At 30.3% G+C, this 25,516-nt stretch overlaps 2 protein-coding genes across 9 annotated transcripts in view; one reads left to right on the top strand and one right to left on the bottom strand.

The window, feature by feature from the left end:
* Positions 1 to 1,303: 1,303 nt before the first annotated feature.
* Positions 1,304 to 2,260, top strand: LOC123009952. The gene is made up of 4 exons (XM_044406548.1): positions 1,304 to 1,449; positions 1,502 to 1,656; positions 1,815 to 2,039; positions 2,090 to 2,260. The coding sequence occupies exons 1-4, from the start codon at positions 1,438 to 1,440 to the stop codon at positions 2,139 to 2,141; spliced, it is 444 nt and encodes a 147-aa protein (XP_044262483.1). The 5' UTR covers positions 1,304 to 1,437; the 3' UTR covers positions 2,142 to 2,260.
* Positions 2,261 to 6,655: 4,395 nt separating this feature from the next.
* LOC123009635 (single-minded homolog 1) overlaps positions 6,656 to 25,516 on the bottom strand; it is a 38,319-nt gene continuing 19,458 nt past the window's right edge. For 5 of the 8 annotated variants that reach the window (XM_044406080.1, XM_044406075.1, XM_044406081.1 and 2 more), the window contains 7 exons: positions 17,852 to 18,052; positions 14,599 to 14,774; positions 14,353 to 14,544; positions 8,240 to 8,439; positions 7,825 to 7,931; positions 7,531 to 7,678; positions 6,656 to 7,484 (listed from right to left, as the gene is read on the bottom strand). In XM_044406080.1, coding sequence (XP_044262015.1) covers positions 6,920 to 7,484; positions 7,531 to 7,678; positions 7,825 to 7,931; positions 8,240 to 8,439; positions 14,353 to 14,544; positions 14,599 to 14,774; positions 17,852 to 18,026 — 1,563 coding nt within the window. In that variant the 5' untranslated portion in view covers positions 18,027 to 18,052 and the 3' untranslated portion in view covers positions 6,656 to 6,919. Of the gene's footprint in view, positions 7,485 to 7,530; positions 7,679 to 7,824; positions 7,932 to 8,239; positions 8,440 to 14,352; positions 14,545 to 14,598; positions 14,775 to 17,623; positions 17,701 to 17,851; positions 18,053 to 24,419; positions 24,541 to 25,516 lie in introns of those variants that run through there. The other 3 variants (XM_044406078.1, XM_044406079.1, XM_044406082.1) reach the window with 3 other exon arrangements.

Genomic DNA, 25,516 nt, shown 5'->3' with positions numbered 1-25,516 from the left:
AATAAACACAAATCTTAATTTTTATTCTGATTAAAATTTTATGTATTATTAGTTGCATACTGCTTAATTAAAAAATTAGAAATACTGTAGACGTGTAGACATAAAAAACACTGAGTTATAGAGGTAGACAAATCTATTAAAGATAAAAGTAAGTGTCTGAAACTGTGTTATCAACACATTTAATAATATTTCAACAAATTGATAACAATAACAAAATTTATAAATTGTCATAGCTCCTGTTTATGCATCTCTTTAAGTACTTTTTCAATAATACTTGTAACTACAGGTTGAAACAAGATAAATTGAAACAAACAACATGACTGGTAGCAATTTTTTTATGTTGGAGACAAAATACTTTGGTCGTCAATAAATAACGATTGACAGTCGGAGACAACTGATAACTGAACAGTAGAGTAGAAGTCAAACCTATAGTCGTTTTCATATTAATGACACTTTTTGTGTAAATCGGCCTTTAAATTAAAGATTCATTTAGACTTCTACAACCTAAAACCGTGCGATCAAATAAAAAATAAATTAGAGTAGGCGTCGATTAAATTCAGCAGTTGGCAACACATTGGCTAGGAATCTGGGCTGGAAATTTTCCACAGACACTGAAAGTGAAAATGACCATCCACCGTTTTCCTCTTGTACAGCAATAAGTGAACATTATTTCACTCAAAAGGAATAAAACTCAAACTTGTCAAAGTTTCGCTGACATTTGATGTCAAAAATCAGGATTGCCATCTGAAGGACTTTAATCACCGCCTACTCTAATTTATTTATTTTTTTTTTGATCGCACGGTACTTGATGCACATTAATATGAAAAAAAAAATTATTTGTTCACTCGATGAAATGATTTTTGATAACGCAACTTTCGGGTTTTCGAACATTCGTCCATATTTCATGAGACTAAAACAGAAAAAAAATAATAAAAAAAAATTGTACAGGGTGTTTTTCATAATTTTACGAGGTCTGCGCCTGTAAGATGCAATCAACAATATGCGTACATTAGGTGATATAGCCTCTTAAAGTTGTGTGAAACACCCTGTACATAAAAAATCGAATAACATAATCGATTTATAAAGTTTTTTTTAATGTCACTGACTGAATAATTTTTGAAACTTGTTTTAACAAAAAGCCGCTGTTTTCAAATAATATTTAACACTCATCTTGACTCAAAACATGAGGTCACATTTATTTAAAACTTGCAATAAAAATCATTCAAGATAAAACCACGATTTATCACAAAAAGTTAAGATACTAATAAAACATGCAATTTCCTGAAATTAAAAAAAAAGTAGGGAAACACAAGCCGCTACAACTGACGAAACTGGAACAATAGTTGATAATTTCCGATAAAGATTAAACTGATAAGTTTCCTAATTAATGAAAGTAGATATTGTCATTTTTAAAGTGGTGCTTGGGAGAAAACCACAATGTCGACTTCGGTAAATATTCACCAAAGTTCTAAGGCAATTAGTTCAATATTTGGAATTTTAGATTGATGATTTACAAAACGAATTTGTAATCGGTGTGAGTGTCCTTGGCGGTGTTTGTTTGCTTCTGACTTGTGCAGTGATTGGTCTTTTTGTGTGGAATATCCAGCTTCACAAAAAAATCAAAAAGTTGGACCCTTTCGTCAACTTCAAGCTTCAGTAAGTTTCAAATCTGATTTTTCTTGTAAACATTTGTCATAGAATTTGTGTGGAATAGAAATGATTCACATATTGCACTGTATAAACAATCACTTGTTTAGTTACCTTATTTTTCGTTTCTGCTGATAAAACAGTGATAACAATGTTAAATCTTAAAGGAGACCCAAAAAAGTGAACAATGACCACCATCATCGTCCCCACCAACCAACATCTCTCCCTGTTGATGACTTTGTAACAGTTTACGACAACTCTGGATATGAAAGAAATGAAAGAAATAACAGAAACGAGATTGAAGATAAACGCGACTTAAACCCAATTGCCATGAGAAGTAAAGCAAGTTTTGATAATGAAAACTTCAGTTTTGGCTCTAATAAATTATCAATGTGAGTTGTAAAAAACAATAAAAAAATTATTTTCAATTTATTTGCTTCAGGAATTCGTTTCGACATCCGGATTATCTGCATTTAGATAACAGGTTTTACTAACCTCTGTTTTATCTCGTATTAAAACACTAAATCCCAGCTTTACTCATTTTGTATTGTATTTATTGCTTTTTTTGTTTCGTGTTGTAAATTATTTGTCAAATAATAAATTGTTCGTTTTTTATTTTTTTTTATTAGGTACTCAAATTTAAAAATGTGGGTGATATAAGTTTAAGTGATAAGAGTGAGTAATTGCAACATTAAAACATGTTGTTACAATTTGATAAAAAAATAAATAAAACATATTAATGCAATAATAAAATAATCTTTCTTAACTAAAAGTTTGTCGGCTAATTTTTGTTTTATTTTATTACACCAAAACTCATTCCAGGAAATTTATATCAGAAAGTGATCAATAAAGTATAAGACTTCATTAATTAATTAAAGTAAAATAGTTTTTTATTATTTTAATAACATTGGCGTCAAAACAGTGACAAATTGATTTTCTAATTTCTATTAACAAATGCCAGGTGATCAATATAAACTGTTTCAGTTGGCAACACTGAAATATTACAACTTCAGGTTTTTGACAGATTGACACTGATGGCGTCACTTGACATCAAGTTCAAACAGAACATAACCTATAATCTTGTTATTGTCAAATATTACAGTGTTACCATATGGCAAGAAAAAAAAATTCCAACACAATAGTCATTGTTGATCATCCTGTATAATTAAAAATTGTAGTATATACACATCAGTGTACAATATTATTTTATTCAGTTAAAAGTTATTCTGAGGAGTTGAATTATCATTTATTGTGAGAAAAAATTATTTTGAAATATTTAGTTTTATCTAAAAAAATTTAAATAACCAATAATTAATTATACATAATTCATTGCCTTCTCTTAATTGCTAGATTAAAAAAAAGTTTTTAAAATTTTATTTTTAAATCGTCATTTTGCAACTAATAATAGTAGGTATGTACATACCTATATATCAAGTTATTAAAAGTTTATTTTGTCGAACGTAGTGAGGCAAATAATTCAACCGAGCTACAGAAACTCACTTTTACTCTAAATAACATATATGTAAACTATTTTATCCGATCGAGAATTAAGACCAACATTATAATTAGCAAGAGCAAGTAAATGAACAAAATCAGGGCCGTACCCAGGGGGAGGGATTAGGGGGTTTTTACTAAAAATCCGTAAATTGTATCGGAAAAACACAAAAGACCTTTTGTTATGAAAAACTATGAAATTTTGATGTTGAAAGTGGCAAGAAACCACAGGCAAAATAAAATAAATTTTTATCCTAATCCCATCTAGTTTGGGAAGCCCCTAATTAAAAATTTTTACATTTTATTTTTGTATTTGTTTAGGTGTATAAAAGTTATCATCTGTACCAAATTTTGAAATTTTTTTTCTAAAATGATTTCGGAAATATTGAAAAAAAACCTACTACCTTGCGTAGCATTTTTCGATATATGTTCATAGAAAATTTTTGTTTTAAAAATGAATATTCTATCTCCTGTTTAAATTTGTAACAATAAAAAGTATTAAAAATATATTTTATTTTTTGTTACTTTTGTGAGTTAATTTGAATTTTTTTATGTTTAATTAGGATCTCTTATTTTAATTTAAAATAAAAACGTGTACTTAGAGATTTTTGATTTTTAATCCGCTTTCTTTCATTTCATTTTCATGGACCAATAAAATTTTTGAAAGTGTTTATTAATTTAACTAGTGCAGTTAGTAGTGCAAAATGTTGAATGCTGATAATCTACAATTACCTTTCCAGGAATTGCTGAATCAGCGAAAAAGACAAGAAAGAAATTATATTATTTTGGCATTTCTTTAGCATTTTACCGTGTTTTCAGCTAGAAACAAAATTTTATAAAAAACAAACCGAAAAATCACATAATTAGTTGTTTTTTTTTTCAAGAGTTTAAGCATATTTTTGAGCTAAAAACTTGTTGTTTTCTCAAGATCATAGATTTTTTACTCTATGCTCTTACTCGTGACATTTAGTCATAAAAGTGGTTATTTTTGTGACATTTGCGGATAAATAGTTTTTAAATTACATTTTCTGTCTCAAAATTAAAATCACACTAATAATAATCTCTTCAAAAATTGCAATTGCAATGTTGCCATTTTTACTAAAATTTGGCGAAAATAGTAAATTGGGCTCATAGTCGATGTAAATCTTGTTAACTGCGTCACCTAATCCTTATCACAGCATAACTCTTACCTTTTCACACATAATCGCATTTAATTTCCCTTATCTCATACCTAAACTAAATCCTCTTCCTGCCAACCTCAAATCCAATTTGCTTTGAAAAAAAAAAATGCACTGAGCATCGGCTTGTCCTCGATTCATTTTAGCTAATAGAGGGAGCCTTTTGTTGTGAAGTACTCTCGAGTCGAAAGAAGCGCTTTGGCAAACCGGAGTGTAATTGGTATCAAATCTTTATACAAACATATCAGATGAGGTAGGGAAAACTGAAGCGAGGGTGTGCCGTCGTCTTGGATACCAAAGGGGTGACCACCCACAACCCGGCTATCGAATTGTCATTAACGGCTGTTTTACACTGGATTGTAGTGGGGATTTACCCAAACTATACATCCGAGAGGTGCGCACATCCCATTATTGATTTTTTAACGGTTGTAATGGACAGTCTTTTATTTTTCATATGGGAATTTTCCTCCTGACAATTATTACAACCCCGTTACACGCGTCCACCAGCAGGAGGGCTGTAATGATCCAAACGCCCCCATTGTTACCCCCAAACGGCGCCTGCATTGTTACCCCATCACACTTGCTGACTTCCAGTCAACTAAACTAAACCAATTATTATGTGCCCTTCATACTACTGTTTGACGCTTGTTAGGAGATTCACAAAAAAATAAAGCAACACAGACATCCAACTTTCCCTCATTTGTACCCCCCATGCGCCAATTTCATTTCTAGTCGCAGTGGCCTGTGACCGTAATTTAAGGTTGGCAACACTGAAGAAGAAGTTACTAAAAATTGTCGTGGCAGTAATGATTGTCAAATGCAAACGTCAAAATTTAATAGTCAACCGCCATTCATTTCCGAGGGGCGGCCGTCACCTGGAACCACTTGATATCATTAGTGATTTAGTGTTACCAACATTGATTTACCTATATTTTGAGATGCTTATATCGTAGAAGGAAACAAAAATAAGAAGTTTTACAAAAAATAAAACAACAGAAACAATCAGACTTTTCGCATTCATCAAATTTCTAATCAAAGTAGCCTGGGACTTTAATTTAAAGTTGACAACAATGAATAACAGAAGTTATTAAAAATTGCGATTTTTGTCATGGCAGTATTGATTGTCAAATTCAAGCGACAAAATTTTATAGTCAACTGTCATTGGCTTCCAAGGGGCGGCTGCTGACATCGCCGTTACCTGAAACTGCTTAATATTACATCACCAGTGATTCAGTGTTGCTAACATTGATTTATATTTTAAGAAGCTTTTTGTAAAATGAAACAAAATAAGAAGCTTCACAACAAAGTAAAATAACAGAGACAATCAGACTTTCAACTTTTTCGCATTTATACTCACCATGCGTTAAATTAAATTTCTTATCGAGGTAGCCTATGACTTTAATTCAAAATTGGCAACACTGAATAACAGAAGATAGTAAATAATTATTGTCATAGTATATTGATTATATTGATTATCAAATTGGCAACACTGAACAAGAAAAGTTACTAAAGATTGTGATTTTTGTCGTGCCAGTATTGACTGTCAAATCTAAACGTCAACAGACATTCATTTTCGAGAGGCGGCTGCTAGTATCAACAGTGATTCAGTGTTGCTAACATTGAAAAACAAAATAAGAAATCACCACCAAAAAATAAAACAACACAGACAATCAGACATTTAGCTTTTTCCCATTCATACTCACCATGTGTTTAGTTTCATTTCCAATCGAAGTGGTCTGTGACTGTAATTCAAAGTTGGCAACACTGAATAACAGAAGTTATTAAAAATTGCGATTTTTGTCATGGCAGTATTGATTGTCAAATTCAAACGACATAATTTTATAGTCAACTGTCATTGGCTTCCAAGGGGCGGCTGCTGACATCGCCGTCACCTGAAACTGCTTAATATTACATCACCAGTGATTCAGTGTTGCCAACATTGATTTATATTTTAAGGAGCTTTTTGTAAAATGAACCAAATAAGAAGCTTCACAACAAAGTAAAATAACAGAGACAATCAGACTTTCAACTTTTTCGCATTTATACTCACCATGCGTCAAATTAAATTTCTAATCGAGGTAGCCTATGACTTTAATTCAAAGCTCTCAACACTGAATAACAGAAAATAGTAAATCATTATTGTCATAGCAATATTGATTATCAAATTGGCAACACTGAACAAGATAAGTTACTAAAGATTGTGATTTTTGTCGTGGCAGTATTGACTGTCAACAGTCATTCATTTTCGAGAGGCGGCTGCGGGCATCACCAGTGATTCAGTGTTGCCAACATTGATTGATATTTCAGGGAGTTTATCGTGAAATGAAACAAAAATCAAAAATAACAGCAATTTTTTATTAATATTTGGTAGGGCATACGTAATTATAAAGTAATTATTGTACATAGAGCTATATACAACATATGGTATTCACAGTCTTAAATTATTGTCGTATCTATTCAAAGTATAGTAAATGCTAGAAATAAAATTACACGGATCAAACTCTTCATTTTATGGCACAACACGGGGAGACTCACTTCTATTTACAAAAAGTTTTATAAATTATTTAAAAAATTACACAAAATATGATATTGGTAACTCACTAGTGAACGTACTCATTAGCAAGTTGGTACTGCTGCGTATCCACAATGACACTCGTATATCCAGCAGGGCTACCAACATGATTCAACTGTCCGTACACATTCTGTTGCTGTTGTTGATTATTATTAAAACACGAAAGATTAAAATGTTGTCCATGTAGTCCACTCTCCCCACAATACGGGTTCGAATTAAGATTTTGAAGATGAAGCTCACTTTCGGAAGAACTACAACTTGACGACGAAGCACTGAAGGGTCGCTGTGATTGGTTGATTAAATGGTGTTGGGTAATTTCCGGGTCGGAGTAGGGGTAGAAGAGTTCTTGGTGGGAGGAGTAGTACGGTTCTTCACTGGGAGGAAGAGAAAGGAACATGGAGTACTCGGGGGTGGGGTATGCCACCGATTCGCTGAAATCATCCTCGGGTATTGGAGGGGAAATGATAGGGGGTTGGGACCGGCTCGGTTGGTACTTGGGGAGAGGCTTGGGGGAGCTCTTGGGGGATGTGGGGACGTCCTCCCGGAGGGAGCCTTGCGCCAAATTCAGGAGCAAATCCTTGCCTTCAAGATCGCTGAAATTTTGGCAATCAGGAGAGCCATGGACGGTTTTCAACTTACCTCAAAACATAGTTGACTGAGACTATACAGTGTGGTCGGGAAGAACGCGAATTGTGGACTATGGTGGCGTAGCTTTGCATCCACACCCAGCCCCCACCCTTACTCAAAAACCGGTAGTATTTCGTCGTCACTTGGCCTTTACACAACACTGGAATAAATAATTGACAGTCAAAGTTGCCAAACTAGGAGTTAAGTTGGCAGCGTTGAATACTGAATGACAGTCAGTGTTGCCAAATTAGATATTAAGTTGGCAGCATTGAATACGGAATTGACAGTCAGTGTTGCCAAACTTACGTTGGTGGTGGGCGAACCTCATGGGCAGGATGTCGCTGCCGTGTATGTAGTGGTAGAGTGTCTTTTCGATCAGGTCCTGCGGCTCGTAGCCTGTCAGTTGGGCCACCCTGCGAACACAAAACCCCAGAAATATTACACCGCTCATTATATTGAAACAGCCTGCATAAATCCCGGCAGGCGTGTTTATATAATGCCACTTTTTACGATCGTAAAAACAATGGAAGTTTTCGAATGGGTAGCTCGTGTTACATCATCTTTATTGGTGATGAATGGGAATTGAAGCACCTGACAGTGTTGGAAACCCAACACCTGGATCGTTTCAGTTTCTATTTTTGAAAGAATATAAAATGAAATTGGCGAATTTTATTGACTTGTGCTATGCTAATAATAAGTAAATGGGGGAGTTGGAGAGTACCTGGCGTCGAGGAAGATTAGTTTTAGGTCGAGACTGGCCCGAAACATGAACATGTTGGCGTGGAGTTTGATTTCGGTGATGGCACTAGGAGGCAAGGAATGGCCTACGGCGACGAGGCCCATGTTTTGGTAACAGCCTTCGTATGGAGATGAGGAGGCGGTGAATTGCTTCACTTTGAGGTAACCAGAACAATGGATCACCTGGACAACAATACCACAAAATGAAAAAAAAAACAAAAGTTGTTGGAAGGGAGTAATTGGGTAGTCTCCCAGAGTACTGAAAAAATGTTTAAAAAATTTTATCTGTCAAAAATATTTGTCATTTGACATTTTTTATGTCTATTTAATGATACTGATGATCTTGAATATGTTTTTTTTATAATTATTTAGTAAAGGTATAAAACTTTTGCCAATAAAACCACAAATAATATTAAAGAGAGTTACAATTTAGGATACAGCTTTCTTGTTTCCTCTTCTAATAGCCTGTAGCAAAAAAGACTTAGAAAATTATTTTTCGAACAGAAATAAATAAAGTGAAAGTGCAAAATTTAAAGTTTTATAACTTTTTATATATAAATTTTTTTTTGTTGTTGTTGTCTTAGTCATCGCTCAAGGATACAATGTCACTGAGGTGCGCGACTTTCCGGACATTCTATATACAGGCTGCGCTAAAACTCGCGCCCCAAAGGAAAAATAAGGTAAGATACCATAAACATGGAAAAAATGTTAAAAAAATTTTATCTATAAAAATTTCGAAGTTATGAGGGTTTAAAGTTTGCACTTTGACTCTATATTTATTTTTTGCTACAGGCTATTAAAAGCGGAAAGGAAGGAAACCTGTAACTCTGTTCAATGTTATTTGTGGCTTTTATTGTCAAAATTTTTGTTCCTTTACTAAATAATTGTAAAAAAACATATACAAGATTATCAGTATCATTAAATAGATATAAAAAAATGTCAAATGTCAAAAAATAAATGTCAAAATTTTTTGACAGATACAATTTTTTAAACATTTTTTTCATGTTCCTGGTATCTTATCTTACTTGAAAATTTTCTCTGGGGCGCGAGTTCTGGCGCACCTGTATACAGGGTGCTTTCACTAGTTATGCAAAAAGTTTAATAGGTGATAGTAAAAGACAAAAAATGTAAAAATAACTCAATTTGCCTTATTTGAATGTTTATTTTATGAGATAGTGAAGGAGAAATTGTAAACAAAACAAAAAGAACAACAAAAAAGTGAGCCCATAAAAAATAATAAAAAAGGAAAAGTTTTATTTATATCATTTTTTTTTGTAATAGATACTACCGAATTGTATTACCGATTATTTGCAATGTAGACTTTGTAGACTGTGGAATGAAGTGCTCAAAAAAGGCTAACTTTGTTTATATTGCATTGTTTTGACGAATTTTCTGACGCTAAAATAAAAGTTGCACCTTGTTTTTGTTTTTTTTCTATCACCTTTTAAAATTTCTGCAAAACTAATTAAAATCACCCTGTACACAAAAAATATATTATTTCAATAAGAGAAAAAATATAATTAACTTTCAAAGAATTAAAACAAAGTAATAGAAAAATCAGAATTTGTAAATACAGGTTGACTCAAAAGGAGCGTACCATCCTCGGATGGTTTTTAAACCCATTTATAGTTTTTCTCAATATTGGAAATAAACGTTTTCAACCAACTTTCTTTTAAAATCACCGATTGTAGCTATGAACAATTGGTTTCTGTAGAAAAAACTCATTTTTCTAAGCTAAATATATTTTTTTATATAAACATTTTTGCATTAAATTTAGTAGGATTTTGACACTATTTCTAAAGCTTTTTTTTCTTCTTGTTTGTTATATTTAATTATTTCTTTCCAATTTTTTATTAATCTCTGACCTGACCTAAAAACACCCTGTAGAACCCAAAAATAAAAAAATTGTCTTTTTTGTTAAATAATCTTAAAAGTTTTATCTTTGGTTTTATCTCAAAATCATTCTCCAAAAATCTTCTCATAGTTTATACCTATATGTATACTATCTTTTTAACTTTTTTATAATGTTAGTGTTTTTGTTTTAGAATTCAAAATATGTAAACAGTTCACAACACAGAAAATAAAACTGAGTAAAATTTTAATTTATTTAAGCACATAAAATTAAGTTTTTGAGTAGTTTTTCTTTATAAAAGAAATTTTTTTATTTTAAATCATTGATTTTTCACAATGTAAGACACTTTTTTTGAAAAACCTTAAAATTTTCATTTCAAATTCCAATTTTTTTTTAAATTTTGATAACGATGTAAAACTTTTTTTGAATAGTAAGAAACCTTAATTGACTTTTGAATTATTCAGAAGTACCTAACAAACTGAAAACTAATTTGCAAATTGGCATATGATTAGTTTTAATTAGCGTCCAATAATTGGATAACACATGTTTACGCTTTAAAGAGTCCTCACGTACCCACACACAAAGGAACTAAATCAGAGCTGCATATGCATGATGTGTGCACTTAAATCTTCCTTCATTTATTCCAATCCATCATTCATGTCATACATGCAATTAAATTTGTATTTCGAAGAGAAACCAATGTAACACCTGATTTCATTTTTGAAAGAAATATTTACGTGCTTTCTCTATTCAGAAGAAAAACCTAGTCATCAATAAAGATCTTTGACAAGAAATAGTCCATCATTTCACGCCCTTTCGTCATTCCTGAAACTACGTGATTTTTGTTGGATTTTTGAGCGCAATAAAGCAATGCAAAGGTGCGATAAATTTCTCCTAGTCGTGGCCATCTGCACCGGGAGCTAGTTAATGTATGCGAGGAAACGCGCGAGGGCGCGTGACTAGACAAAGGGCTAAAACGGCCCTGAATCGACCTAGACCAATACTTCATACAGCCGTCAAAAGTCGCGTTTCGCTCGTTTATTCACTGTTTGTTTTCTTTAACATTGCTCGGAAATATCGATCGCTGTTTATCGAAGAAATGGATATTTGGAAAGATAACAAAAAGAATGAGTGGCGAGGTATTTTTAATGAATGAGTGCCACTTCCGCACAAGTGGACTTTTTAAAGTGACACTTAGGGACATACCTGGACTAGAATTGAGACACATAACCTGAATTCGTCCAAACATGAAGCGAATTTAAAAAATTTGAATTTTACTACAATTATGTTATTGCATCCCTTGGTCGGAAAGTAATACGAAATGTAATCGTGAATAAAATATCAAACTTCAGTGCTCTAAGCGCTCGAGGTAATGTATTTCCCAACTGGATTGTAGTATACTATTATTCATTAAAACTTCCTTTTGTTGCTTTTTATAAGCTTATATTTTTTTGCGATTATCTGCTTAAAAATTAAAAAAGAGATTTTAAATTCTTCTTTTCCTGTCTTAGAAATTGTCAAAAGTCAAAAATGTCATAGACTAAAATAAAATTAAATATTATTTTAGATTCTTCATTTTCTCATTTGATGACTATCAATATCGATTTTTTAAGATTTTTTTAATTAAGAAAAAATTTTCGGGTGATTTGATGGGGGAATAAATTAAGTTCAACTTTTTTTCCGTTACGAATTTTTTTGATTTATTAAACTTACAGTAAAGCAATTTGCAAATTTTCAGTACTACCAAAATAAGAGCAATAATTTTTTTAATCCTTCAATTTTTCACGTGTCAAAATTGAAAACTCTTAAGAAAAAAAAGCATTTTTTAAAAATAGACAAACTCATCTTTTTGGGTACATTTTCTCATCATACAATACTCTGTATACGTATTTATGAAAATATTACAGTTTTAAAATAACTTGAAAACTAAATATAAAAAGAAATAAAATGTTGAGATAAAACTAAGATTGTTTAACAAAAAAGACAAAAATTTTATTTTTTGTTACTACAGTGTGTTTTTGGGGTAGCTACGTAAAACTTTGCATGGAGATTTCAAAATTGCTTTTTTTCTGCCTTCAAAACTTTAATTTTAAAAAGCTTAGAAATTGTCAAGAAAATCATAGATAAATAAGTAAACACTGTGTCAATTTTATATATATTTTTTATAAACACATTGTAATAGTCTATGTAAAAAGATAGTAAAGATTTTAGTTTCATTTTTCCCAGTCGGTTAAAAATCGATTTTTTGAGATTTTTTTAATTAGGAAATCTTGAATCTGGCAAAAATTTTCAGATGTGTTCATGAGGGAAAAATTAAATAAATTGATTTTTTTTGTTATAAATCTTTTTGATTTATTTAACTTACAGTAAAAGCAATTTACAGATTTTTAGCACTACCACAATAATAGCAATAATTTTTTTCACGTATCAAAATTGAAAACTCCTTAGAAAAAAAAAGGATTTTAAAAAATAGACAAACATCTTTTTGGGTACATTTTTTCATCATACAATACTCTGTATATTTATGAAAATATTACAGTTTTGAAATAATTTGAATACTAAATAAAAAAGAGAACCTTAAAAAACAATGTGAAGTTATTAAAACAAAATTTTGAGATAAAACTTTTAGTTAACAAAAAAAGCAAAAATTTTATTTTTGTTGCTACAGGGTGTTTTTTGGGTAGGTACGTAAAACTTTGCATGGAGATCTCAAAATTGCTTTTTTCTGCCTTCAAAACTTTAATTTTAGAGCTTAGAATTTGTCAAAACTAAAAAAAATCATAGATAAATAGTAAAATGTATAGTAAAATATAATTAAAAGCTTCTGACAAAAATAAAAAATAAATCTTTTTGTAAAGGTAGTGGTAGGTAGTTAAAGATAGTGAAGTTTTTTGGTTTCATTTTTTCCAGACATTAAAAATTGATTTTTTGAGATTTTTTTAATTAGGAAATCTTGACTTTGGTAAAAATTTTCAGATGACTTCATGAGGTAATAAATTAAATGAATTGAATATTTTTCTGTTATGAATCTTTTTGATTTATTAAACTTATAGTAAAAGTAATTTGCAAATTTTCAGGACTACCAAAATAAAACCATTATTTTTTTTAATTCTTCAGTTTTTCAGGTGCCAAAATTAAAAACTCTTAAGAAAAAAAAAGGATATTTTAAAATAGACAAACTTATCTTTTTTGTCCTTTTTTTATTCATAGAGTAATAAACTCCATATTTATCAAATTATCAGAGTTTTGAAATAACTAGAACATGAAACTTAAAAAAAAAATGAAAACCTTAAAAACACGATGTGAAGTTTTTAAAATAAAAATAAAAACGATTTTGAGAAAATGGGTCTGGTCGTTATAAGACTAAGATTATTAACAAATCAAAAGATTGATTTTAGTTAACACAGAGTATTTTTTAGGTAGGTTCGTAAAACTTAGTTTGAAGATTTCAAAATTGTTTAATTTTTCTCTTATTAAGACTTCAATTATAAAGTTTAAAATGTGTCAAAAATAAAAAACTCAGACTTCAAAATAAATTAATATGCTCGAAAACATAATGAAAATTTTATCGTCGTGTACAATATAAAATTTTATTCAATCCTCACGAATTTTGTAGTCAATTTCGTCAATGTTTATAAATGTCAAAGTAAAATTCAATAATGAAATCTAATGTCAAAGATCGTTAGCGCAGATATACAACAATGGATGCATTTTTTTTCATCTAGACTAAAATTTCATTTTAACATGAAGAAAAAAATAGATAAAATTCAATTTTAACATAGAAGATTGAATAAAAATATTTTTTAGGTTTTGTAGTCACACGGTAATAGTCTATCAAAAATAGTGAATTTTTTTGATTTAATTTTCCCAGTCATTGATGTTTTTATTTTTTTTTTGAATTAAGAAATCTTGAGTCTAGTAAGTTGAACTTTTTTGTTTTGGTTATGATTTTTTTTGATTTAATAAACTTACAGTAAAAGTAATTTGCAAATTTTTAGGACTATTGATATGAGTAATTATTTTTTTAATTCTTCAATTTTTCACATTACAAAAATTGAAAACATTTAAGAAAAAAATAATATTATAATAAAATAATTTTTTTTTGGTACATTTTCATACAATAAACTCTATACTTATTTATGAAAATAAAAAAAATATAAAATGAGAGGTAAATCTTTTTAAAAACTGTTCCAAAATTAGTAGAAAATAAAATTACGATTACCTTTTTCCTAAAACTCTCCTACCTTGTATCCCCCATTCGTAAGCCCCGCATTTCTCTTCGCCAGGACGCATTTCATCCGCAGGAAAAACGCCCTTTCGCTCTCATAATCCTGCTGTGAGGCCAACACCGGAATCGTGGGACTCAAAACAGCCGTCATTTCGTCATGGTCCGCAGGATGGATGTACTCATAAATGCTATTCCCCGTGAGTTCTACCTGAGAAAATCCAATTGATTTACACGTAACAACAATAATCCAAAAATCAATTACCTGCGACAGCCCCAAATGCACCGACGCTGTCTCTGATATGTACATAATTTTCCCATCTGGGGCCACGACGAAGATAAATCCGTCGAGAGTTTGGAGGAGATATGAGCCGAGTTCTTTGATTGGGGCTTCGCGGGGGTTGGTGACGACCGGAGTGGCCCCCCACGCGTCCCCCAAACCTGGAAAAAAAGCATTTTCTTTGAAACTCGTCCTTTATTATTTAAATAAAGTTTTATTCGTTGCGACACCACATAAAAGAATATCTAATTTCGCTCCGATGTTTATTTAGGGTCACTTCCTACTTTACATTATAAAAACGCAAATGTCTACAGTGAGGTTTCTAACGCCTCCTGTAATTTGTATAAAGAGACATTTAAATTAGTTTTGTCAATATGTCATGTGAACTTGTACGATGCTGGTAAATACATAGATTTTATTGTGTTCTAATGATGTTATCTGCCTTTTTGGACAACTGCAAGGCCTGAATTTAGATATGAATCGGGGGTTCATTTAGATATTTCAATTCTCAAAAGCAGATAAAAAAACGTTTTTCTCTAGATCTGATTTGCCAAATTGAAAATAGCTTTAATAAATAAAAGTATTGTCTTATATAGGGTGCGCCAGAACTCGCGTCCCAGAGAAAAATGCCATGAGGTACATGGCAGGTAAGACACCAGGAACATGGAAAAAATGTTAAAAAAATCTATTTATAAAAATTTCGAAGTTATGAGAGTTTCAATATTGCACTTTGACTCCATTTCTCTTAGAACAATAACTTTTTTTGGTACAGGCTATTGGAAGAGGAAACAAGGAAGCTGTACCTATCCTAAATTGTAACTCTATTCAATGTTATGTTATTTATATCCATAAAAAAATTTTTGACAAATAGAATTATTTACACATTTTTTTCGTGTTCCTAGTATTTTATCTTACTTAAAACTTGTCTCTGAGGCAAGAGTTCTGACAGCCTGTGTACAGGGTGTTTTCTCAATATTGCGAAAAATTGCAACCACATCTTTTACACACTAATATTTTTTTTTACAAGTAAAGTCGAAAATGTGCTTGCAATATGACGTTTCAGTGGTTTATTTCCATTTTTTTTTCAAATAAAAAACACGTCTAATAATTTATGATACGATCACGTGTGTAGAGGAAAAAAGACTAGGCATTAAAACGTCATAATTTAAACACTTACGGTACGCACGCCACTGGTACAAAACTGAAGTGGTTTTGAAGAAACTAACAGATTTAATTTTTATTATGAAAATTTACCACCCTGTATATTCCGGAATGAACCTTTATACGACTATCGTTTATTTATCAAATTTGTATTATTTTTGATGTAGATATGTGGCTGAAATTTTTTGCAATATTAAAATACACCCTGTAGGTGTAACACAAAGACGTTAATCTTTTTTATTAAAAAAATTATATCAACGTTTCGTCAATCTAAGAAGATTGCAAACCTAATTAAGATTTCTTTGTTTTTCTATTAGTGAGATATTCACTTGGTAAGTTTTGGAAAACACTCTGTACATTTCATCAGATATAAATTTTTTTGTAATTCATCGAACCGATAATTTGTTGAATTTTTGATAAAGTCAAACACAAAATTGCACTTACAGTGTGTTTTCTTTAATGATGTATACATTGTAATTACAAACTTTTAAGTTAGGTATATAGTGTCCCAACCAATTGATAAAAATTGTCATTGGCAAAATTATTTTTAATTATACAAGAGGTCTCAGAAATAAGTTACATTACAAACTTAAGTGTTTATTTAATGAAACAGTTTTTTTTTAATATAGCTTATACCTAAGATTTATAATATTATAAGATTTTTTTACATTAGAAAAGGAATTTTTGAAGGAGGAAAAAATTAAAGTGATTTTGTTATACAGTTTTTTTAAATGTTGTACACTCTAAATTACAAACATATTTTTATGTGCGAAAATATCGATTTAAAAAATAACTTGAGTTTTATTCAAGTGTTCAGTTTTTGCTTTTATTCTTACACTACTCAAAATTTGTCTGCTATTTCCTCTTTTTTTTTGTCTAATAATATCGATAATAATGTGTCTTTGTCTAACAATGAGTTTTCAATAAAATACTTATACTTATAACAGTACTTATACAGGGTGTTTTTTTTAATATTACGAAAAATTACAATCACATATTCTACATAGAAAAATAACAATAACAAAACATGAATTTTATCTGCAAATGTCACAAAAATGACCACTTTCATGAGTAAATGTCCCAAGTAAAAGTTAGCCATAGAGCAAAAATTCTATTTTTGCACCTAAGCGTTTCTACTTTTACCATGACATTTCTTGTCTCTTTTGCTGCTTTAACAATTTCTGGAGAGGTGCAATGTGGTCATCAGCATTTGATATTTTGCACTACTAACTGCACTAGTTAAATTAATAAACACTTTCGAAAATCTCAACACAAATTCCGATATTGACGCGTGACATTTGTTTATATCATTATTTGCAAAGCGTCTTGATTATGTTGTTTATTTACTTGCCAATTATAGTGTTATTCTTTACTCTCGATCTGAATACGTTTGCGGATAAAATAGTATGGAGTAAAAGTGAGTTTATGTAGAATAAATATCCTGTATTATACCATTTTAAATAACCGCTACATCATATCAAACAAAAACATACAAAATTTTTATTATTACGGTTTTATTCGAAAAAGTTTTAGACAAGACACCCTGTATTATAAAGAAATATTCAAAAGCTACACTCTTACACACGTTAAACGTGTGATAACGATAAACGATAAAGCACAACAATGAATAAATAAGTTACATTGTTTTACACTTTTGGAACACCTCTATAGTAGTTTTTTTTTGTGAAAAATTGAATATGATGTTTTTTTAAATAATCTACACGTGTTTCGTCACTAAATTGGTACCATCAGGACAATTGTAAAACTAACTTTGTCGAATTTGTAGGAATTTTTACTTATATACAGGGTGGTCAGAACCAAAAGATAAAATAAACAATAAAATTCTTACCTATGTTATCAAAATTTTTCATCAAGAAGCTCATTTCTGTAATGACAAATTTAATAGATATAAAATATCAGTTCTTGCCAACTACAGGGGTAGTTCAAATTTAAAATTTACTAAAAGTGGATCGATTTTATCCAATTTTTAATCAGCTTTGCAGATTACCGTTTTATTAATCGTCAAAATGACGTTATTTTGGAAAGTTCTAATTAATGAAAATTGTGGAAAACTCACCATCTGGAAAAACTTGTCTCATCTTCAAATACGAGGTCGTAAGTCGTATAACGGACGCTTTATCCAACTGTGACGTAATGGCAGCAGGAAGTGGCAACAACTTGGCCAATTCTATAAATTCGGCGTTTTCTTTCTCCCTGCGGGACCTCGCCGCATTTTTACTTTTTTCCTTCATAGCGCCTCGAGCGACGCTCAGCGATTCTGCAACAAAACAAACCAAAATTCACTATAGAATAATTACAATTTTCAAGCACACTCGACGCAACTTCAACAACCCTCAACCCCTTGTTAATTCCAACAACATTTCGAAAATATTTGTGTTCATTAACGAACCGACATCACTGATGCTCATTCCTCACAATTATTTGTAATTTAAATTATTTTTCAAGGGCTCGTCTGCATTTTTACCCACTTTTTTGTCGTCTTGTGTTTCCGAATGAGAACTTCATTATTGGATTTTTTTTTAATAGCACCAAACATGGAAATTGCAAAACACTACACTGATGTGTTGGAAGATAGAGCAAAATTGTAGAAATGTCGAGTCTCTAGCTTCAGGGGTGTTTCAAATTGCCTCTTTAATGGACCAACAGGTCGTTACAGGTGGTGGGTGGTAAAATGCATGGGTATTTAGAGAATGAAGGGACAAAGGAGGTAACGCCTTGCAAATGGTGGGAATTCCCCAGATAAAAATGACCATTTGGGGGTTGTATTTCTATTATTAGGTACATTTTTACGATCATTTTACAAATAAAGAAATAGTTAAATCAACTTTTTTTTTTGATTTCTTTTTAAAGCTTTATTGAGTCTGCATTCTAAAATAGATGTCTCATTAGTCATTACTATCAAGAAATTGTATTTTTTAACACAGGGTTCACCAATTAAAGAGTTTTTTTTAATGGTCAAAACCTAAAAAGCTACTTCTCTTAGATCGAAAAGGAGAAACAAGAAAATGTAAAAAAAGGTATTTATAAGTTGTATCAAAGCCATAAACACATCTTTCATCCTCTTGTATCGTTTCTTAATATGTATTTTGGGAAAATTTAAAATTCCAAATGCTTATAATTGTAAATATCTATTTCATTTGAGACAGCTTTGAAAGTAGCCTACTTGTAACTTTTTTCGAAAAATATTCATAGCCGACTTCCCAGTAATTTAACAAAAGTGTCGGTCATTTTGTAAACAAAAAGTTGAATAATTCCGAAACGGAAAGAAATAGTCCTGTAATAGTTACACAAATTCTATTTTTTTTACGTAGAAACTAATAACGTAAAAATATGTAGGGTGTTTTCCTCAAAATAAAAATACAACACCCAGTGTATAATAAAAATATTTTTAATATGTGCACTTTAAGTAACGCTCCAGAGAAAAATTTCAAGTAAGATAAGATACCAGGAACATGGAAAAAATGTTTAAAAAATTCTATCTGTCAAATAATTATGACATTTATTTTTTAACATTTGACTTTTTTTTGTCTATTTAACGATACTGATGTTCTATATGTTATTTTAGAATTATTTAGTAAAGGTACAAAAATTTTGCCTATAAAAGCCACAAATAACATTAAAAAAGAGATAGAATTTAGAATACATCCTTGATTCCCCTTCTAATATCCAGTAGCAAAAAAACAGAAATAAATAGAGTCAAATTGCTAAATTTAACCTATCATAACTTCGAAATTTTTATAGATAATTTTTTTTTAACAGTTTTCCATTACCTTATATGGCATTTTTCTCTGGGGCGCGAGTTCTGGAGCAACCTGTATACACGGCATAATGATATATTAAATAGCAAAAAAGGTATACACCGATTTGGCACCCCTAGCCTAAGACATTTTTTCGGAATAAGTTTTATTCCGTTAGCGGTAAACTATTTTTTTTCTAATTTGGTTGTGAAAAGCAACCATTGTGATATGTTATTTTAGTTGTAAAAGTGTTTAATTTTATCACTAGTTATAAAATATGACATTATTTAATTACTAGTGTTAAAAAGTGTGACATAAAGAAAACAAATAATATTATTTTCATAGCAATGCCTATGCTTTTCACAACCAAAGTGGAAAAAATCTTGTATAAAACACGATTCAAAATGGCTGTTTTTTGCACACGTCTAGTAAAAAACACGGTCATTTTCCAACTTGTTGCATAAATAGCTAACATTTTTTTAGTAACAGTTTTTATCATAGACGATTTTGGTTCAGAAAAACGAAATTTAAAACTTTTATTTCCTTAATTTTGTTATTTCTGTTGATTATTGTTTTTTTGAAAGAGTTTTTATTTTATGTTTTGATTTCCAAGTGTTACATTTTTTTTGTATTTATTAGTTTATATTATTTACTGATTTGTGTTATTTTATCCTTAGCTTTTATAATTTTTATATTTCTTTATTTTTTATATTTTTTAATCTTTTACACTTTTATATTATATTCCAATTTATGGTTTTAGAGATCCTGTCTTATGGTTTCATTTATAATTTCCGTTAGAAAAAATATGGTTTTATGTTCCTATTTTTGTATATAACATATTTTTGTGTTTGTAATAAAATATGTATTTTTAAACTGCGATGCCCCTCTCTAAAAAAAATTGTAACGGCGCCCATGAACTTTAATAATCTTCTTAAAAAATATATTTCTATGAAAAAACTTAAACCAGAAAAAAAATTGAAATGAAAACCAGAAATTAAAAAAGACATTTGCTTTGTCATCAAATACCAACCGTTCAACGCGATTTCCCCTAGTTCTTGTTGCAAAGTAAAAAACACCAAAACGTTTTTCCATGCATCGAGAATAAATGGAAAAATTATGTTTTTAAGCAATGGGTACAAAAAGATATTTTTATATTAATTAGATAATTAATAGACGCTGCAAAATACTTTACGTTATCTTTTTTCCTTTTCCATTTAAGCAAATACGCAAAATTTTGATTAAAACAAGCAAAAATTTGAAACAGGTCAGTGGATCAATTACAATTTAATTTATTTACAAACGATTCTTAACAGATTTCGCTCTAATAAATCACTCTTTCCGACGTATAATTCTGTAATTGGTGTAGAGGTCACGTTTTGGCTAGTGTAAACAATGCTCTCAAATCACGTCCGTTTGTTATTATCGAGATAAATACAAAGTATCATAGATGGTAATGTTGCATGTAATCTAAATTTGCACTCACTAGCAAGCTGGATAAATATACCATTGTTAATTATTGCTTTAGACACGTACGACAGATTACTAGGATATTAACTCATGATGGAACGTTTATTATTACACCTCCACTCAATATTGCGCTCTATTTTTAAACTTTTGTTTCACATTTCACATCAAACCTTTCTATATCCATCAAGAAATCGGATAAATTTTCCGCCTTTTACAACCTTTCGCAGGTAATTTGGGAATTCCTTTAGGAAACCCAAAACATCTGGAAGCAATTCAGCAAAACACCTTAATGTATTTATACAACCTGCTCATTTAAATTTTAGTATTTGAGAGTGGAGATGAGTTCAGGTTCTCACACTTTGGCAAGTGTTATTGCAACTACAGGAAATTGTCAATAAGAAACACCGAAACAATAAAAACTAGGTAAGAAGGACCTGAGGCACGTTCTCGAAATTTTTATGAATGGACCGACGGTAGTGGACGTAGTAAAACGGTAAAAAGGGCACAAGAATCCCAAAAATGCAGAATTTACAGCCGAGATTCTGAAAGTGTGTTGGCGAAACTGATATGTGGGTTACCGACGCATCCGTCATTAAAGTCTCGTTATTTTCAGCGAAGCCATTGTCCTGAAAATTCCGGGAACAGCACTGAAGCACCGCAATAAAGCGCCCTCTGTCTGCCGCCAACGTAAATAACCACGTGCATAACAACACATTTATGTACCTCATCGAATCGTTTTCGAAAAGAAATCCTTCGATATGTGCGCAACTTTAATTACTCACGACCGGTAATTTTCCTCATATTTTAGTTTAATAAATTGTTTCCAATTTCTAAACGGTGAAACTTTATGTCTACGGTGTGAATTATCACGACTATAAATCATTTTATTGAAAATAATAATCACTTTCATTTGCCGGAAATAATTTATTTATTGGCAACTAATTGGAGAATTGCGGTGAGAGCTTTTCAGAGAACCTTTACACATTTTTTAGACATAAACTTAGACAATATGTAGTCTATTTGTGCTCTATCCATAAATAGATATTATTTATTTTATTGTTAAAGTACTGAGAACAACTATAACTTCCTAGTGATTATTTAAATTAGCTTGAAAGAAGCAGGAAACACAGAGTTTAACGCACAAATCTCTAAAAAAATAAAAAATCAAACAAAAAAACGCAATGTGACTTTTAAAAATATGTGTACGGTCTTAGTACTGTTAAAACTAATTCCTGTGGGTGTATCTTCTGTTTTGTATCATTTTAATAAAGCAAATAAAAATTAAAAAAATGTAAATGGTCTTAAAGTAAGAACACACGGTATAGTTAAGCAGTTAAAAAATTATAACAGTATCAAAATTTGAAAACCAGTAATAAGAAAATAATTATAATTATAATGTTTATTAATTTAACTAGTGCAGTTTGTAGTGCAAAATGCGCAAAAGTGCGTTTATTAATATGGCAAATACGACAAAAAGTTATTAAGAAAAGTTGTTTAGAACATTTAGGCCTCTATACTAAATTTCAGAATCATCGGCCAACTATGATTTTTTTGAGATAATTAATTTTTATTAACAAATTCATTTAGTACTAATAATTTATTCGTAATAAAAAAATTCTTTGATTTGCGAATTAATATACCTACATAAAAAAATGAAAAATCATAGTTGGGCCGATGATTTCGAGATTTGGTTAACAAGCCCAGATGTTGATTCTAAACAACAAAATGTACTTTAAATAATTTTCAAACTAAAATTATGTTAGAAATTTGTCTTTAACCAAGCAGGACTAAACCCCTAAAATAAAAATTTAAATCAAGATTTTTTTTTATCGTTTACAGGAGTCGTTTTACTTATCCGGGGACACACTGTAGGTATATGTATAAAACTTATTAAACAATTAAATTTTAAAACATTATTTTGGTGTCAACAATGCGTTAACAAAAATTATTTATTCCAGGACCGTCATCGGCTTTTTTTCAAATTACCATTATTTTTTTTTCCATATATTTTTGACTTGATAAAAGCCGAAAAATCAAGTTTTAATTTTAGATTTCAAATGCGGCGTTGTTAGTTTATTTCAAAAATTCATGTTTTGTCATAAATTTTCCTTTTTATAGTTAGTTTTTAATAAGAGAAAATGTAATTTTATACAGGGTGTTCCGTTTTTATTGTTACAAACTCAAACAGGTGATAGAATATTCAATTTTAAGACAAATGTTTCCTATGAACATGTATCAACACACCCCCTGAAATGGATGCGTTTTTAATGGGGTTTTCCCACTATTGCAGTATAGATAAAATTACAAGAGTTGGTACAGCTGATTACTTTTAAACCCCTGAACGAATTTAAAGATCAGTTGTCAAAATTTTTAATCACGGGTCTGTAAGACAAATTGTAAACTGATTTTACTCAAAAACGGTAAGTTTTATCGAAAAAACGCAAGAGATCTCTTTTTTGTGAAAAACTATGAAATTTACAATTTTGTGGCTGAAAGTGGCAAAAACCAATCGCCAAGATAGTTAGGGTACTTTTACTCTAAGCCCCCCAGTTTATTACGCCCCTGAGTAAAAATTTCGACATTTTATCTTTGAATTCATTTGGGTGTATAAAGGTTATCAGTTGTATCAAATTTTGTAATTTTATCCACGATGGTTTTTGAAATATTGGAAAAAATATATTAAAAGATGCACTCCTTTCAGGGGATGTGGCTCCCTTAAATAAAATTTTTCGATAAATGTTTATAGGAAACTTTTATCTTAAAATTGAATATTCTATCACCTGGTTAAATTTGTAACAATAAAAATAGAACACCCTGTATATTGGTAAAATGGCATTTGCTCTTTTCATTTATATAACATTCCAATGTCTCATATATACAGAGTATTAATAAAAGTAATAAAATTATAACAAAGTTTTTAATTTTCTAAACAATTTTTAAATTGATCAATCGATCAAATAAAAACACTTCGTATTGTTTTAATACAACAAATAAAAAAATAAGAATGAAAAAAAAACACCCGGTATGGTGAAAACTAATTCTAATTTTATTTTTTTTTGTACTTTAATAATAGCGATGCAATTTTATGATTCATCTTGTATATTAAAACACCTGTGACCATTTCTAAAAGTCCAGGTAAATAAAGCCGCGGAGCCACCTGGGGTGCCATTGAAACGTTTCCGCCCTAACAAGTTTTAAAAGAAACATAACCGGAATTTTTATTGGCTCGTTGCGAGGCCATGTTGAAATCACCACCAATCACACGATTTGTTTTGTTTATTTTTTTTTTTTTGAATTTATTCGTTTTAAAATTCTTGAAATATTCACAAACGTTAGTCTAGCAATTTAAATGCTTAGTCACCGGATTCACACGGAGGACATCAGTCTTTGCAAGTAAATCACCTTACACTACATCGTTACCTGATTCTCCTTTCGCCGAAGCCATTTTTTCCCAAGAAGATCGCAAAAAACCGTAAGTTAAAAGAAACACATGTCAAAGACGGAACACAACACCAAGACATCCGATCGAAGTGCTTCAAAGTTCAAACAATAAAGAAATAAAGATCTTAGCAAAGTCTCATGGCCCCGATGGAAAATGCTGACGAAGAATCGTGTTAGAACCTTGCTCCTGTATGTTTAAACTTGTGACCAATATTTATAAAACAAGATCTTGGATGACATACACGGTGGAGGTAGGGGTTTTGCATTTTTTGTTAGGGGAAATACAGACAAAAATCGAAAGTAATTTTTTTAGAAATTAAGTTTTGACTTTTGGCACAAGTCTGTCTTAAAGAAACACCGATACAAATATAAAAACATGCAAGAATAGAGAATTATGGTCAAGGTTACGACGAAAGGTTTATTTTTTTTCAGCTTGCTACATCATTTATTTGCGAAAAAATATTATTTATTTATACTTAATTTGAATAGCAAATAAATTTTATTTTTTATAATGTGATGTTATTTTGAGTTTTGACCAACGATTGCTCTTATCTACTGATACTTTTATTTCAGTTTTGCCTGAATCAGTGTTTAAAAATATTAAATTACTCATCAGTATTAATTGGTAACAACAGTGTTATTTTTTAACGATTGTTACATTGTTACAATCTTGTGGAGAAATAATTTAATAAAATAAAAAACTCCTATTTCAAGCAACCTTGAAATAGCAAAAAGACTGCACTTTTTTGATTTTATCTAAATAAAAAAAAGAAGAAGTAGGTAAGAATTTCAAGAAGGAGAAATCTTTTTCGACCATTACTGATTTTTACTTTTCATTTATTTTATGTTTGTTAGGTATTTGAATTTTTATTATCTATTAAACCTGCATTTTCTTACGTAGAATGTAATAATAAACAGTTAACATTTTTTTTAAGTCTTTGTTTAGTCTTGTATTTTTTTTAATGAGAAACATAGAAAAGCATATTTTTTCTCATTTAAAAAATATAAATTTGTAACAAAATAATTTTATAATTCTACTTAAAAAATGAATTACATATTTTGTTTGATAGTAGTTG

Source organism: Tribolium madens, unplaced genomic scaffold (assembly GCF_015345945.1).
Source record: "Tribolium madens isolate multiple individuals breed KSU strain unplaced genomic scaffold, Tmad_KSU_1.1 Scaffold_7;HRSCAF=85;Tcas5.2_LG10, whole genome shotgun sequence".
Classification (NCBI taxonomy): Eukaryota; Metazoa; Arthropoda; class Insecta; order Coleoptera; family Tenebrionidae; genus Tribolium; species Tribolium madens.
This window is presented reverse-complemented; position numbering and strand designations above follow the sequence as displayed.

Bases quoted from the DNA above. Each gene is read 5' to 3' on its own strand.
- LOC123009952 (XM_044406548.1), top strand. The intron at 1,657-1,814 runs GTAAGTTTCAAA...TAAATCTTAAAG, and splicing joins TTCGTCAACTTCAAGCTTCA to GAGACCCAAAAAAGTGAACA. The intron at 2,040-2,089 runs GTGAGTTGTAAA...TATTTGCTTCAG, and splicing joins GGCTCTAATAAATTATCAAT to GAATTCGTTTCGACATCCGG.